The following is a 17,363-nucleotide window of genomic DNA, read 5'->3' as shown; positions in this document are numbered from 1 at the left end:
AATATGTTTATGAAGTTTGTGTCTTTAGAGTGTATTGACTGCAAGTATTATAGAGTAAAAAAAATTATGAGTTTTGGAAGTTATTTGTCAAGATGCATGGCGAAGGCTTATCAATACTCATTTTCATGTAATATCAAAGTTGGCACTAGTCTAGTGGTCATCAAGTAGTGTAATCAAGTTCATTTACTTTATAATAGTTCAACTGTTTAAAAACACATATTTTGTTGCCAAGCTAAAGTATCCTAGTAGTATCTTCCAACAGAAAAAGTTTGCAAAAGTAAAGGCAACACTTCAACGTCTTGGCTTAAAAGGATGCCGAAATGCAAAGAAACTCTTCGAAAATACAACACCTGCCTTTTGAGCTACCACAACAAAGCCCATTGCATTTCCTTTGGTCATGTTGTAAATACTACTTTAGCATGAAATAATAAATGTTAAAGCTCTTAGAAGAGTCGTAGGAATATGAAAATTTCATGGGTGTAATAGGTCATGAGGTATTCGAAAGGTCATGGGAAGGTGAAGAGTCACCTACCCGTTTGTAAAAATGTACCCTCATTCCTCTAAAGAGACTAGGCTTTTAGAACTTGATGCTTCTTAGCATTTAGATTGTTGTTAGCACATAGGTAGCCATGAGCTCTCTTCTTCTTGGTAGACTTTATGTTGAGTTGTGGTGAGCCAAGGGGCTTATGTTGAAGATGATATGAGTATCCCACCTTCCACTATTAGATTTTGATAGACTTGTTGTACATGTACTTGGATTTTCAACATAATCAATGAGAAGCTCTTCACTCGTGGCATCGATTCTCATCCACTCCTCTAATGGTTGTAATGGTTATCCTATACTTCAATTATGTGTGCATGTATGCTTTCACATGAGCTATATTTTAATGAAATAATTCATGGTATATGGTTGATATGTTTTTTGGAGCATTTTCTCTTTCATTCCACGTTATACTAGTAATCTATTGTGAAATAATTTGCAATTAACTCTAGTACTTTATGATTCGATATCTTAGATGATTTTAGCTCACTAACTCCTTTTAATATATACTTCTTCTCATTTTTTTTGTTATAGTCTTGTATATTGTGCTTCAAGTATTTCAATTTTGGGTTGATTCCATCCTCATTCTTCAAGAATTTCATACTTTCCCTCATGATAACATCTCCTCATTTTAAATCCAAGATGAAACACACATGGTGGTAGCCAGGCCCACATATCATATGGGACCCCTATCCCAAACTTTGTAAGGTGTGCTTGGGCCTTTTCACTAGGAATATCCCCTTACTATTAATGGTACATTTCTCCCCATCAACACCATGGTATTGAATTATATAACTCAAGAAGGCACCAAAGATACTATAAATAATGGGCCACACCTTGCAAAAGGTCAAAGTTTACCACACATTTCTGAATTTATGAAGGGAATGAAATGATATACAGATTTATAACTAAAACACAAAGATAGATGTAGAATGAAAACAAACTAGCTCGAATGGTGGTATATTTTCCATGAGAAGAGATGTGATCGCTACACTCCTTTGCCAAGTTATGTTACAATGAGGCTCAAAGGCCTTTTTAACATAAAAAAAATTAATGAGAAACCATAAAATCCAAAAAACAAACCCTAGGAGATGAAGTGCCAAAGGATTTTGGGTCCTGATGGGATATGTTAGAATGTCAACTTCCCAGGGTCATAACTTTAGCATGTGATCTTTGTTCAACACACACGATAGCCCTTTGGAAAGGTATATCTAAGAAGTACATTTTTCAACTTCCATCATTCTATTTCCCCAAAAAAACATCATTTAGGGCATTAAAATGACTCCAAAATTTCAGGTCCTAAAAACTGCCCAAAATAGAAAATTTGTGTTATGAACTAGTGGAATAGGTGGGTGCCCAGAGATATCCACCTAGATTATTCCCCCCCCTTAGGAAGCAATGGTCTCCATTTCATTGAATTCCTCCATGATTTGGACTTATGTAGGAATGAAACATAATAAAGATATAAACATAAACACTGAGATCGAGCAGAAATAAATAATCATTTCATTAACATGAAAGAAATGAAAGATTCTGACAAGAAAAATGGAAATAAACCAGCTCGAGCAATGGTAGCTTATCTCTGAGAAGAGATGTGGTAGCTACATGCCTATGAACTGTGTTACAATCAGGCTCAAGGATTTTTTATTATTGAACAAAAAGAGTAAACTTTAAACAACCAAAACCCTAACCCTAGGAGATGGAACACCAAGATTTTATGGGCCCCACCGGGGTTAGTTGGGAAACCAACTTCCGAGGGTCATAACTTGGTTATATGATCTCTGTTTGGCGTGTATGATACCTCATTGGAAATATCTCTCCGAGTACTACGACATTTACAATAGGCCCTTGCCTATGGCTAAGGGCCTACTGCAGACCTCAAAAAAATGCTGTTTAGGAGGCCAAAACAACTCTGGAATTTTAGGACCCGAAAAACTGCCAGAAATAGTAAATGTTGTTATAATAAAGGAAAATGATGAAACTGACTAGGGTTCTAGGTGGAATAGGTGGGTGGCCACCAATATCCACCTGGATCACTCCATGGCATGGGGAAACTTCTATTGAACTTGGCCCCTAGTAAGCCACTTGCCTTGGTGCAAGAGCTAGCCTACTTTGACAACCCAATACAGTTGAATCCTATGTTAGCAAGTCCTCTTAATCTATGTTTCCATGAACTAATATATTTTGGCCTATTCAATGAAACATGTGTTGAGCTCAGTCAATTTCAATTTCTCTACAATTTTTTATGTGTCCAACAATGGTGGAAAGTATGGTTGAACATGGTCCATATTGAACACGAGGTGTAGGCTAAAGAAGGTGGGGATACTTAGCTTGAAAAAATTATCACCCATAGCCTTGGTGATGGTGTAAGGTCCATAACATAGTGGACAAAGCTTCCAATGGACCCCTAGTACAAGGTGTTGCTTTTGCAAATGCAATCAGAACTTGTTTCCCACTTGAAATTTATGTGCCACCCGATCTTGATCATGACATATTTGTACTTAGTATTATACTTTTTTGCAAGATATCATGGAACTACTGGTATATGTGCTAAATTCATTCAATATCCTTGGTAGATTGATTAGCTTCATATTGAACATGTGCAAATTCAACTTATATAGTTGCAAGGTGTAGTGCAACATCAATGGGACCCAATGGTTAAAATCTTAGGCCCACCTGAAAGGGATTGTGGAAAGTTGAGCTATGGAGAGTTTGGTGTCCAAAAATGAGCATAGGATTGAACAAAATATGATTAGGAACCTGCTATCATGATCTAATATGGTGGTCTACACTGAAAATGTACCCACACTCATTTGAAGAAGAGTTTGGCAGTGGCTTTTGTTGTGTTACTCTTCTTGTAGTCAGCTAGAATCGCCATCTTAGAAAATATATCAATGACCATAAACATACATTCATTAAAATGACCGGTTAACCACACAAAACCATTTCCATCGAAGTCCATTTCCTTGACCATACACTATCAATATCATAGTTGGCCCACAAGCATTATGCAGTAACTCTATCCTTGGACCTTTATTCATCACTGTTATGGGTCAACCACAAAAGCCCTTTTATTTAAAAGCACATGTTTTTAGGTCATCCACAAACCCATGGTTATGGGTTAACCACACAAAGTCATTCTCTTTATTGTCTCATATTCAACATTAGCTTATAATAAGTGAACTTGACGGAATGGGGACCATTGCTTCCTAAAGGGGGAGGATTGATTCAAATGAAAAGTAGTATCCACCCATGGTGTTGAATGATGTAATTCAAGAAGGCACTACAAATACTATAAATAATGAGCCTCACCTGGCATGAAACAAATTTGTCCACCATATTGTAATTGTAAAAATTTTCATTTAATAGAGTTATCTTTTGTATTCAATGTGTTTATTTCTTTTCATTGTTTTTGTGATAGCCAACTAGGGTTCACATTTGACTTCTTCTAACTCATAGATAGACTTACAACTTTGACCCTTCTATAATCTTCTTCATAGTCATCACATGGATAACCCATTTTCCACGAGTGACAAGAAAGGATGTGGAATCCTCTTGAATTATGGCGGTCAATCACAATAGGTCAACTTTCGAGAGGAATAATATTTGCATAAAAACTTTGGTTGAATTCTTTCTTGCACTATTCAAAGAGTCTCTAAGTGTATAATATTGTCACATGGTCCAACGCTTGGGAAAAAATGTTTTACCCCCACAAAACATCATTTAAAGCCTCAAAATGTGATGTAGGAGCATTGGAGCTTCCAAGCCATTAAGTCTTCAATGTAACAAAGCTTCAAGAAGGGGTATTCACTTTTGAGAAGAATTTATATTCCTCTATATAAATAAATTGTATTTTCCAAGTTGATATATTGTATGAGTTTTAGAACTAGATGAGTCATAGTTTTTGTCCATAAGGAAAAATAAAATCTACCTTGAAAAGAATGAGAGCTTTAGGGAATAAATCATGAGAGCTTTGGGGTATAAATCATGGAGTGAATTATGGATCTAAGAAAATCTACTTTTGTTCTAAAGTTGTATTTAATCAATGTAAGCCTAAGGGAAAATTTAATGACCAAATGAATGTAGAATCAAGCCAAAGAGAGTGAATGGAGATAAAAGAATGTTTTGATGTTTATATGTACCGTTTTTGTGACAATGAATGAAAATAAAATTTACCATATTGTTGTGTTTCTCTTGGTGTATTAAGTAGGAATGCATTCGAGATGTGGTGAATATTTGTTAATGTGAGATTAATAAAATCTCTGCATAATCCTTGATTGAAGACAACCCATCTGTGTGATCGACTATAAGGAGATTAAATGAGATCAATGACTCATTTAGAGAAAAACTAGGTAGAATTCCCATTTGGAATTCCAATTAAGATGAAGATTGAATTTGGGTAGAACCTATATAGGTTCCAAATTCTGTAGAAGTCTCCATGACTTCGAAGTTGATCTTGCAGGAAAAAATAATTTTTCCTACATTAAAACGACTTGGGAAAGTTTTGAAACCTAATTTTTTAAACTAGATCACCTTGACAAAACTACCCCTATCAATTAATTCCTCCAATTTTTCCATTTTAAAAATATTAAAATAAATTAAAATAACAATAGCTGCTGGCTCAGTTCCGTCCACTTCTAGAGGGAAAGCTCCTGCCCATATCATCAGTGAAGGCCTAGCTCCCACTGTTCAGGTGGTCCAGGCCTCACTCGATGAGGCTTTGAAGTTTTCTGAAAGTGCACTAATCTGCCGGTTCAATGGTTTTTGGCCGCGGCTAACAACTCTCCACAATTGGATCTCAGAGGTATGGAAGCCTGTCATTTCTGATGAAATTAATATCTACCCCTGTGCTAGGGGTTTCTTTATAGTAGATTTTGAAAATCCTGAAAGCAAAGAATGTATTCTAGATTCCGGCCCTTGGTTTTGGGAAAACTCAGGCCTATTCATGAAGCCATGGAACCCATCATTCGATCTCTCAACAACAGTCATAACCTCAGCACTAGTTTGGGTGAGATTGCCAAGCCTACCTTCGCATCTCTGGAATCTCTCCTCGCTAAAAGCCATTGGAAATGCAATTAAGAAATTTTACTGCAGGTGCCCAAAAATAGAGGAATATCCAAGAACCACTTATGCACGCATCTGTGTGGAAATGGAATTCAGTGCCAGTTTCCCAACTAAAATAAACCTAACAAGTAAAGACTATGTGTGGAACCAGAAAGTCGATTACGAAAGTGTCCTGTTCAGATGTCGATCCTGCTTTGAGACAAGCGATCTAGCCAAAAATTGCCCAAAAGCCTCCCAAAAAAATTCTGCTAGAAAAAACCACCACAGATTTACATGGTGGGAAGGAGCACAAAAAGAGCACTACACTGTCATCAAAGAAGAATACTCTAGAGAAAACTCTGAATCACAAGAAAGCGGGCAAGAAAGAAACAACTCTCAAGACAAGTAGGGAGAAAGCCTCGCCCAACAACAAAAAAGTGAACTCGACGACCCATCAAGCATCAACAGTTATGAGGATTCAAATACAACACAAATAAATCTCCATTTAACAACAAATCAGATCTCCTAGACCAAACTTCTTCTCCGACTATCTTCAAAAGTACGAACACAATAGATCGCGAAGCTAAGACACCAATGTCCCAAGAACTAGAAGAGATGAAGGAGATGCAAGATAAAAGAAGTTGGAAGACTGTAGAGAAAAAAAAGAAAGCTACAACACCAATCTCGCCAAAAAAGACGAGGAACCATACAATTAAAAACTAAGAAAATTATAGGTCCAATAAACCAATTTGGTCTCAATAGATGTTAACCACTATCATCATCATAATAATCCTTTCTAAATAATTTGAATAACATTGTTATTTTCTTTCTTAAAGATTTTATATATATATATATATATATATATATATATATATATATATATATATATATATATATATCGCACTGAATACCGATGGTCAAAGGTGGTCATATTAGAAGTGGATGCAAATAACCCATATTAGAAGAGAATGCAAAGATGCCAACCTGACCAATCACGAAATGTTGGCAGCAATGCTTTTGAAAATATTGAAAGAGAATGGAATATATTTTCATTATAAGCCAATCAAATTTGATGAAAAGTAAATAAATTCAATGCTAAAATAGAAAGCTTTACACAGACTTTGACTTCATTTGTTTGATAAATACTCTTTTTCAAAAACATTGCTGCAAACATTTCGTGATTGGTCATGTTGGCATCTTTGCATTCTCTTCTACTATGGCCACCATATAAGGTTCTTTTCATTCTCTTCTAATATGACCACCATGGAAGGTTCGTCATGAATCCAAGTTCCCGTACCAAAACCGGCCATCCAATTGTTGAAAGCCACTTTAAGGTTCTTTTCATTCTCTTCTAATATGACCACCATGGAAGGTTCGTCATGAATCCAAGTTCCCGTACCAAAACCGGCCATCCAATTGTTGAAAGCCACTTTAGACACATGCTCTTTCCTTTTGACCATCGGTATTCAGTGCTATAATGCCATCAAATATAACGCTGCTCAGGGCAACATGAACCTCCCCAAGTGGGAGCGGTTGAGTGGGTTTCTTTCTGAAAAGTAATGGACAGGGTTTGATGGTGGAGAGCATGTTTTCTGGTCGGTGCAGTGAAAAACGCGTGGAAAATCTCTTCAGTTGGCGACTTCAACGACATGACCAGAGGGCCGCGGTAAAGGTAAACTCCACCACGAAGACTTACCATGGAAGGACAGCACCAAAGATCGCAGCACAGACAAAGACAAAACCTACCTAACTATTTTTTAAATAATATGATAATACGCAATGATGTTCACTAGAAGTTTGAGTCAATGACCCACGTAACGCGGCAGTGGAATAATCGTTTGACGATAGATTAGCCACTTACTGTCAAGAGTTGACGTTGAGTTAACAATACTAGGTCACACGTTACATAAAGACAGATTGATCAGTTTCATTCATAACACCATCCACTCATTCATTCATCCCTTTCAGATCTTCGGATCCCAGTCCCACACAGTCGGTGAAGCACAAATGGATTCTTCAAATTCTTCCTGCACTGCCATTATAGTCGGCGCAGGCATTTCAGGTAACGAAATTGGGATTGTAGGAAAGGATCGAAAATGGGTTTAGTTTGTCTGTGTCTGCAATTCGATCATTTCTCTGTTTCTTCTTTTTTCTTATCCTTGTCATGTGAAACTTGGGTTGTAGGGATAATGGCTGCTAAGGTTCTCGCAGACAATGGAGTTGAAGACTTTCTCATTCTGGAGGCCGCAGATCGAATCGGTGGGCGGTTGATCAAGCATCAGTTCGCTGGCCTTACAGTGGAGGGTGGTGCAGGGTGGGTAGCAGGGGTTGGGGGCACCAAGATGAATCCCGTCTGGGAACTTGCCAAGAAACACAGCCTCCGGATTTGCTATTCTGATTATAGCAATGCAACATTCAACATATATGACCCTAGGTATTAACCCACATAAATTTTCTCAATGTGGTCGTAGAAGCAGTCGTTTAACTTAAATTTAATCTAATTGAAGGCTGTACATTTGTGGTAGCGGTGCTCGAGTTCCTGGATCTGTTGCAGCAACTTCATATAAATTGGCAGTGGATTCTGCTAATCGTGCATTGGCCATTGAAGCTGCTTCTACCATGGAGGATGGGAGGGCAGTGGCTAATTCCGTTTCTCCATCCAAAGACTTAAAATCTGAGGAATTGTAAGTATTCCAAACCCCATTTGAGAATTGATAAATTTTGATTAAATTCTCAGCCTCTAATGGAGCTTCATGTTTATATTGTTTTTGAAATGCTTCAGCGTTCCATCAACGCCATGGAACTGGCCATAGATTATATGTTGCACGATTTTGAGATGGCAGGTAGGCTTTTCATAGTCCTCATTCTTAACTCACATATACATTACAATCGTTACAGATTACTGATTGCTAACTACTAATATGAATACAGAAGTGGAGCCAATCCCGACATTCACTGAATTTGGAGAACGGGAATTCATGGTTGCTGATGATCGAGGCTACGAATTTGTTGTTCATAAATTGGCCGAAGAATTTCTCAAATATTCTAACAGCGGGCATGTCATAGATGACCGACTAAAATTGAACAAGGTAAAAGCTGTACCTTGCGTAATGAACAGACAAATCTTTACTATTAAGATTATTAAGAAAGATTTTTGTGATGCGAATTAGGTTGAGAAAATTCTTTTGATATTTAGGATTCTACAAAATATTAAGAGAAGCGGGGTATCTAAAGATATAATTATTGGGATTTTAATAGTCTTTTGGATAAATTGACATAGAGTTTTTAGGTTTTTAAATAAATTCTATTGAAGATGAATATTATAAGCAAAACCATAGTTTGTCAGAACCCTAACTCCAAGATCACCTTTAATTTAACCTGGTCAAATTTACCTAAATCAACTTAACACTGTATTTATCATATAAATAATTTTTATCATAAACTTTTTGAATCATCAAAAAAAAAATATCATATATAATTTTCTAAAAAATATATTAACATAATATAGCTTAATATCAACCATATCTTAAGATCAACTATACTGATTGGTTCAAAAGTACAACACAGTTATCTAAAAAAATTCTTAAAACAGACCTATCATGAATAATCATATTAAAAGACTGTAGAGGTGTACTCTGACGGATTTCTATTTTGTGATGTTTTAGGTGGTAAGAGAAATACAATATACGAGCCAGAGCGTTACTGTTAAGACAGAAGATGGCTCAGTGTACAATGGAAAATATGCTATTGCCTCTGTTAGCCTGGGTGTGCTTCAAAGTGATCTTATCAAGTTTAACCCCCCTCTGCCTGTAAATATATTGCCTACCGATCTCTGTCAAAATGAAGAACAGTTTTCTTTAATCCATATTGATAATTAAGGGTGCTTTTATTTTTTGGGCGCATTACGTACATAATTTTTGATCAATTATATGATTGCTGTGCAGGGTTGGAAACGAAAAACTTTCTTCGATTGCCATATCAGAATCTACACGAAGATTTTCTTAAAATTTCCCAGGAAATTCTGGTCAACGGGAGATGGGACAGAATTCTTTCTTTATGCTGACGAAAAGCGTGGATATTACACTTTCTGGCAAGTGGGTACTAGGGCGGAATAGTGTTCTTACATAGACAACGCGTTAACAATATATTATTATTATTATTACCAGAACTGATGGAACTTTGATCGATACTGCAGCACATGGAAAATGCATATCCAGGATCGAACATGCTGGTTGTCACGGTCACAGACGAGGAATCGAAGCGGGTGGAGGCACAGAGCGATGAGGAGACAAAAGCAGAAGCAATGGCGGTGCTCAGAAAAATGTTCGGCGATGGCATTCCTGAAGCAGAGGAAATTTTGGTTCCAAAATGGTGGAGCTACCGGTTCCAGAGAGGAAGCTACAGTAATTATCCTATGTTGGTGGACAAGAAGCACTTCCGCGACTTAAGGGTAAAGATGAAAACACAATGACCAATATACTTTTAATTTGTACTCAAAACGAGTAGGCTTCGATATAATTCATGTGAAGATCTTTAACAGTTTGAAGCTGAAACGGATAATGTTTGATTAAGTACAGTCACCAGTCGGTCCAGTTTACTTCACGGGAGAACATACGAGTGAGAAATTCAATGGATATGTACATGGTGGTTACCTTTCAGGTCTGTGCTGCTTTTTTTTCCTTGGCTATAACATTAATTTTTTTTGCTTTTTAAGTTATAAATTTACGGTGTATCTGATTCTGCGATGTTTCATTTTTTCACTATAATATATTTTTTTGCTTTTGTTAAGTTGTAAATTTTTTTTTTTGGTTATCTGATTTAGAGAATCTTGGATATATTCTTAATGTTATTCATTTTTGGTATATCTGATTTATTCTTAATGTTATACTTCTGGATATACTCTTTAATATTATTCACTTTTAGTGTATCTGATTTACCTAGTTTTAGAAATACTCTTAATGTTATTCAGTAGAGTTAGATTTGATATTATTTTAACCAATTACTAATTTAATTTAATTAGCTTTATTATTAAGCAGAGAGGCATTCTCTAGTTTAATATGGTAGAGATGTTGTAATATAATGTTTGACATTTTAACTAATTTAAATTAAATGATGATTAAAAATAAATAAAAAGAATAATATAATATAAAGTAAATATTTTAACTAGTAAAAAAAATCTATAAAGTAAAATAATAATAATAATAAAAATATAAATGACTCAGGATTGAGTCATGATATTCATTCATGTGAGATACAATTTATTTAAAGGAACAAATAAACTAACTTAAATCTATCTTAACTCTCATCGAGTACCAAGAGTAATCAAATTTATTGATCTAAGAAAAAATATGCCTTTGATAAAAAAACATTTGATCTCTAGTAATATTATATTTGATGGACTAATATCATGGATGAACAGGCATAGACACAGCAAATATGGTGTTAGAAAGCATGAAGAAGAAAAAGAAAGTGAATGAGGAAAATGGCTTATGTTCCTCGTGCCATAGACTCACATTCCAGCAAGATCAATTACAAGATCAAATGTCAGTTGGCGAAAGCTACAGCCTGGTACTGGTAAGTTCACAGCAATTATTGCAGAAACAACGTTATTTTAGTGTGTTCCTTCCAATTGCAGGAACAATGTTTGTCATTTTTACGTTTCTTGAAATTGCAGGCGCGTGGTGGGTGGTCCGTGAGCTGACGGGAAGCCAGCGGCGCTGGCAGGGGAATTTGTCTCCCGCGTTCGGATCGATTCCTTCATTTATTTATTTATGTAATCGTTTCTTCATTTATATTTATCTACATGTCATCAGTGACATCACACTTTTATAGAAGTCATTTATATGGAGGCCAAACTGCCGTGATTGTAATTCGGGATGGAGCCGAGACGTATGCGTCCGGCTGTAATAAGTGGTCAGACTAATTTTTTTTATAGTTTAATTTCTCTATTAACGTAAATCTATGTGCAATTTTATAAAATATAATTTCTCTACTAACGTAAATCTATGTGCAACGTTGTGGGTTATTAGCCCCTACTAGCTGAGGAAGCAGCCCCTTGTTTTCAGTGATGCCTATTATTTAAGTTAATGCGGCATAAAAATCAGTAAATCTATGTGCAATGTTGTGGGTTGTTAGCCCCTAGCTTAGGAAGCAGCCGCCGGTTTCCAGTGGTGCCTATTATTCAAGTTGTTCGGCCTGCTTTATAATATGATTAAAGATTTAACAAAGTTTTTAAAATGTTTATTTATTTATTTATTTTTAATTAACTTTTTTCAATAAAACAAAGAAAATAAATCACAGGGCATAATATTATGATGTATATCATGAGTGGTACTCTTAAGAGTTTTCTAACTTAAAAAAGTGATAAGTATAAGTATAAGTGTATTAAAAGAGTTTTAAAATAAGGATGGTTAAAGTATGGAATATTAATGAGAATTGTTAATTTTGATGTTTTTTTTTAATTAATTTATTTGTTATTAATTTATTTATTAAAGAAGAGGTCATTTAGTATTTTTTTTGTTTACATTAATGAAGTTTTATTATGAAGGATTTTGATCAATATCTAGAATTGCTATATTTGAAAAATATTCATTATTTTATTGGATCTAAGTTGAATACTAGCAGTGGTTACACCAAGGAGATTTTAAATGAATCACTAAAGAATTTCTTTGCAAGTCAACCATGGCACTTGGAAAGGTGCGTACTAGAGGTAGTCACATGAGGAATATTTTCGATGAATTGTTAAATAATTTTTTTGTAAATTTCAATCTGTACATCAATTTTCTTTTAACTACCCCACTCTACCATTTTCTTTTGATGAGGATTATTATTACTCATTATCTTCTAAGTATCACTATTGGCCATAGGATACCAACCATGTAAGATGGTTTCCTTGGGAATTCCATACAAAATTATGTCCTTGGAGTCATTCTCATCTGAACAAAATGAATTCAGATCTTTAAAAAAATAGTGATTAATAATGGGATCAATGTTAATGATGTGATTTATAAAATAATTCTAGGTCGGATTGCAAGTTGAGCCCAAACATTGTGAATCCTAGGCCATGGTTTTATTTTAAGTTATAGCTTACTTCAGGAAGTAGTTCAACAAGGAAAAATCCAACTTAGGATAGCTCAATGTGTTTGGGGAAATTATTAAGAAGAATTTCTAGTTCTCTTTCTAGAGGGGTCCCCATAGCTTCCCCAAAAAATCTTTGGGCCTCTTTCCACTTCAATTCCTACCATTAGGATCATTCCATGTTTCAATTTCCAAGGTCCTCTCAATTCTTCTAGAGTAGCTAGAAATGTATTTGAACCATTTGTGATCTATAAACTACCATGGCTGTTCCAATGGAAAGTTCATCACAATACATATGATAAAATAAACTAAAATCTACACCATGAGGGTTAATTTCTTTTAAATTCCATCCTTGTTAATAAATAGTTATGTGTGAAATAGATAAAATGTGGAAAATAGAGAACAAAAAATACAATTACACACCATCCACAAAACATATTTGCTCCAGGAAAACCTTACGGGAGAAAACCTAGCTAGAAGGTGAGGTTGCTTTGTTATCTTTTCGCTCGTATGCAAATAACGCAAGTATGAAGACACTCTCTATGAAGTTACATGAGACATGTGGCTTGTTATGTTTCTATAGAACATTAACCCCCTCTGTATGCTCTCTGAATCCCACTCCCAGCTATTATAAACTCTCTTATGGAGCAATATACAATAGCCTAGAATGGAACTGCTACTCATCCTAGTGGCCTAGTTTTAACAAAGCTCAATAGCCAACTAAGGGCTAGGTTTGACTCCAACTCTCAACTAGAGTTACAACTTCAACCCATCTAGAGTCTTCTTTGTAGTCCACATGTAGTTTTCCCCTTTTTAATGAGTAACAATGGCTAATGTAGAATCCTATTGAACCATGGTGGTCAAACCATAAGGTGAACTTCAAGGAGGCGTAACTCTTTCATATGAACTCTAATTGACATCTTTCTTATATTCTTAGAAAGGTATCCAAGTGTAGAACAATTCCAAGGAGTCTACCACACGCTATATTTTTTGGATACCAAATAACTTCATTTAATGCATTAAAATGACTCTAGAATGTTTCAAACCCAGATTCTCCAAATTGGGTTTCACTGGTAAAAATGTCTATGCAAGTTTATTCCTACATTTTATCCACTTTGAAAGCATCAAGATAGATGAAAAATAATATAATGATGTATTTTATATCATTTGAACTCATCTACATCTACATAGTCTATCTATGAAAAAAATTAGTGTATTCTTGATGTGAATCAAAGACTTGGCCACCTATTGAATGAGGATCCCCTCATCATAAAGTCCCTTTATGCTATGTTAGTTCTCTTTTGTGCCTATGTGCTTGGTGGCTTATTATCCTTGTGATGTTTGTCTTTACACTACATTCTTAAACATAAGATCAATGAAAAACAAAGTGGTAGTTCATGGAAAAAAGGTATCGGTTTAAATAGTATGCAATCATCATTCAAATTATAGTTCTTCTAATATTTTAATATAATTTCTTAACATTTTTTAAGCTTGAGTACTTTGAAAATTCAGAACTACTCCCTTTAACTTTTACGGTTTCAAATTTCTTAAAACCTATTTCCTATTGCATTTACATATCACTAATAATATGCTTAAATATCTTGGTAGAAAATGCCCCATTCTTGAAAATTTAATTATCCAAAATTATAATAGATTGAATAACATAAATATCTTTAGAATTAATGAGCAATGAAGCAATAGAGGTCTGTTGCCCTTTGGTGAGGTTAGGGCATGATTCTTGTGGGCATGTACATTTTGTACACAATGCAAATTCAACTACTTGAAAGGGTTTTGAATAGAAACCAATTACTTAGAATATGTTAAGGAAGGGTTTTGAATAGAAACCAATTACTTGGAATATGTTAAGGAAGTTTGCTTTTCATTATTTTAGGGGATATTTTTTTTCTCATAATTGCTAATATTGTTTTCAATACTGAAGAAATCTCCATAAAAAATATTCCCTTTTAATAAATATAAAACATTTTATTACTTCCTGTGTTGAATTCGAAATAGAAAATTTTAATATTATCCATCATAAAGCACTCTCATTTAAAGAGATCATGTAAGAAAGTGATTTTGTTTTTTTCAGTAAGAAAAAAAAGCAGTATTTGAATTAATGTAGAATAGTTACATACTGAAAAGTGATATGCTTTGACAGCAACATGGTATAATAAGGTTGTGTAAAAACAGAGCACATTGAGATAATAGATACATTGCAAGGCCAGTCACAATATGTATACTAGAAGATATGTATGAGCATGAGAACTCATCAAAGTACCAGGATAACTTCCAGGTTCATATGGATAGAAAACAAAAACCAAACAGTTGGGATAAAACCAAAAGATAGTAAAGATATCATACCTTCCGTGAATAGGTAGAAATCATTTGGCAAAAAGGAAAATACCTGATAGATACCAAAAAACAGAGTGGATCAAGTACCCAGCCAAGAGAAATCTTCTATCTGGAATGTCGTTGAGCCCATTTGTATCTCCATTTTCCAAATGCCAAGCTGGCTCGCTAGTCCCATCTTAGACAAGATATCAGCTTTCTGGTTTTGGAATCTGTCCACATGATTAATATTGTAGTCCTTTTTCCTGTTCCATAAAGCATCTATCCTATTCATCCACCCTGATAATATGGGGAGCTTTATGACTGATTTCCTTTTGACATGATCAATGATGATTTTTGAGTCCCCGAAGATATGAAGGTTCTGAATGTTAAAAAATGTGCCCAGATGAAGAAGACCAGCCAAAGCCATTGCTTCAGCTTTATTGTTCGTACCCTTTCCTCCATTCCAAAAAATGGAGATTTGCTGCTCTTCATTCATTTCAATGTAAACACCACAAGCACATGAACCCTGCTGAGAAGCCCCATCAAAAAAAGCCCGTGGGTAGCCCATCTGTAAAACTGCATTGTTCCTTGAATTTTTGTTTTTGTTTTTATGATCAGTCATCTTTGTAGGGAGGGAGGAATGAATAGATATAATCTTGTCTAGCAGAGGCTTCTTTTTTTTTCTTTTTTTTTTAAGTCAGATTTTTATATTAGAATACAAAATAGAGTACAAAAAACCGCAGAAGCAGATCGAGAGCAGGGATGTACAATAGTTCAAAGTTTATCACCTGCTCAGAGATAACAGAAAAACGAGAATGCAAAATGCACACCACGTAGGGTGGCCCGAGCTAAACTTGTGCCTAAAAGCTATACTGCCGAGACATTACAGTTCAAGACATTAACATAGACAGACTAAGACCGATACAAAGATATAGACGAAGGAAACAACAGAGGTGACTTCCTTAGATAAACTTGCCCATCTGGCTGATGGTGTCCAGACCCATCTCCCGCATATGTTTGTCCATTCTTGCTTGCATGGCTTCAATTGATTCGTTGTCCTGTACCACCGTTGTGGCCTGCTGCGGATTAACGGGCGCTGGGTTAACAGAATCCCTCAGTAGCCTGATGAGCAGAGTCAGCTTTCTATTGACTGTCTGAACAGCTTCATGCACAGTGGTGATTCGGCCATTCAATGAGCTGTTGTAGTCAATTATCTTTGCCATTTGAGTCTCCGCGAGGTTCACCTCAGTTGCAATTTTCTCCTTTTCCTTCTCGATCGATTCCAGTGCTTTGGCGATGAGAGTCTTGGTTCGCCAGCTCTCTGCTTTTGTTCTAACAAACTGAGTTGCCCTTTTCGAGGGGGTTCCCGGGTCCTTCAACCAATTCACCTCCTCTGCAATCTCCTCCTCCGTGCGCCCTTCTTCCTCCTGCTTGGCTTTGGCCTCAAGTTCCGCGATTTTTCGTTTGTTCTTAGTTGCTGTTCGGGTTTCATAGCCTCTCTTCGCCTCCTGAAGGTCCCAATTTGCAGCAGCACAACGGCATCCTTCCGCTTCCATATCTAACTCCCTATGCTCCTCACAGCTAATGCTATTACCGTTCACGGTTGCGTGCTCGACACTGTGATAAGAAACTGTGAGGAAAACAGGGTAGCTGCCCTCTGCTTTATAGTGTTTTCGCTTGTGAAACCTCATGAGGATGGTCTTAATCCCGCTGGAAGTGGGAGTACTATGACAATAAATTTGATTGAGGTTCGCACAAGCAAGGCCGTTGCAGGTCGAATTGGAATGAGAGTGGCTGCTCATAATCCGATTTTCATTATGCCATTTGTCCTGTACGATTGAACGGTTGCTATGGTGGATGGTGGTGTTTGAAATGCCCTGTCTGCCTGCATGCCCTGTCTTCCTATGCGGATCCTTGATCCACCCTGCCTCTTTCGATATCACCATAAATGCTATTGATGCCTTGCTATACGGATCCCTTCCAAGTGTTCTGATATAGATCTTGCTGATGCTATAAGTTCTGTGGCTCGATCTGTAATGATCACTCATCTGGCCGGCCTGCCGCCGCCAGGAATTCCACCACCAGAGAAGTCCTGTCATTCCGTTGCCTTGATGATCCTTTCTGCTTTTACCGGTTTTATCAAAATTCCGGTGCCGCAACCCGAAGCCGTCCCCAGCTAGGTTGGATCGGCCTGGAGTAATTCCTTCTCTGCCAGCTGGGCACATGTCACCTTGAGGGTTGGGCAGTCTACCTCCTGCCAACAGCTGTCCATGATTTTGTTCGGGTTGTCAGCACCATGGTTTGCCAAAAAATCCGCCAACCCATTCGCCTTTCTTCTTACGGTTTGGAAGACTATGCCTCTCATTTCTGC

The 17,363-nt window shown here is 36.3% G+C and overlaps 1 protein-coding gene across 1 annotated transcript; it reads left to right on the top strand.

Annotated features, from left to right (window-relative positions):
• The first annotated feature begins 7,553 nt into the window (after positions 1-7,553).
• On the top strand, positions 7,554-11,407 carry LOC149238447 (polyamine oxidase 1-like). The gene is made up of 11 exons (XM_089366979.1): positions 7,554-7,646; positions 7,769-8,018; positions 8,110-8,233; positions 8,367-8,427; positions 8,516-8,673; positions 9,250-9,393; positions 9,529-9,678; positions 9,780-10,034; positions 10,162-10,243; positions 11,004-11,158; positions 11,259-11,407. Exons 1-11 carry the CDS (start codon positions 7,592-7,594, stop codon positions 11,283-11,285), a joined length of 1,461 nt encoding a protein of 486 aa, XP_089223105.1. The 5' UTR covers positions 7,554-7,591; the 3' UTR covers positions 11,286-11,407.
• Positions 11,408-17,363: the final 5,956 nt, after the last annotated feature.

Source organism: Pinus tabuliformis, chromosome 8 (genome assembly GCF_031772625.1).
Source record: "Pinus tabuliformis cultivar Carrire ecotype Pingquan chromosome 8, CPIR1, whole genome shotgun sequence".
Taxonomy (NCBI): domain Eukaryota; kingdom Viridiplantae; phylum Streptophyta; class Pinopsida; order Pinales; family Pinaceae; genus Pinus; species Pinus tabuliformis.
This window is presented reverse-complemented; position numbering and strand designations above follow the sequence as displayed.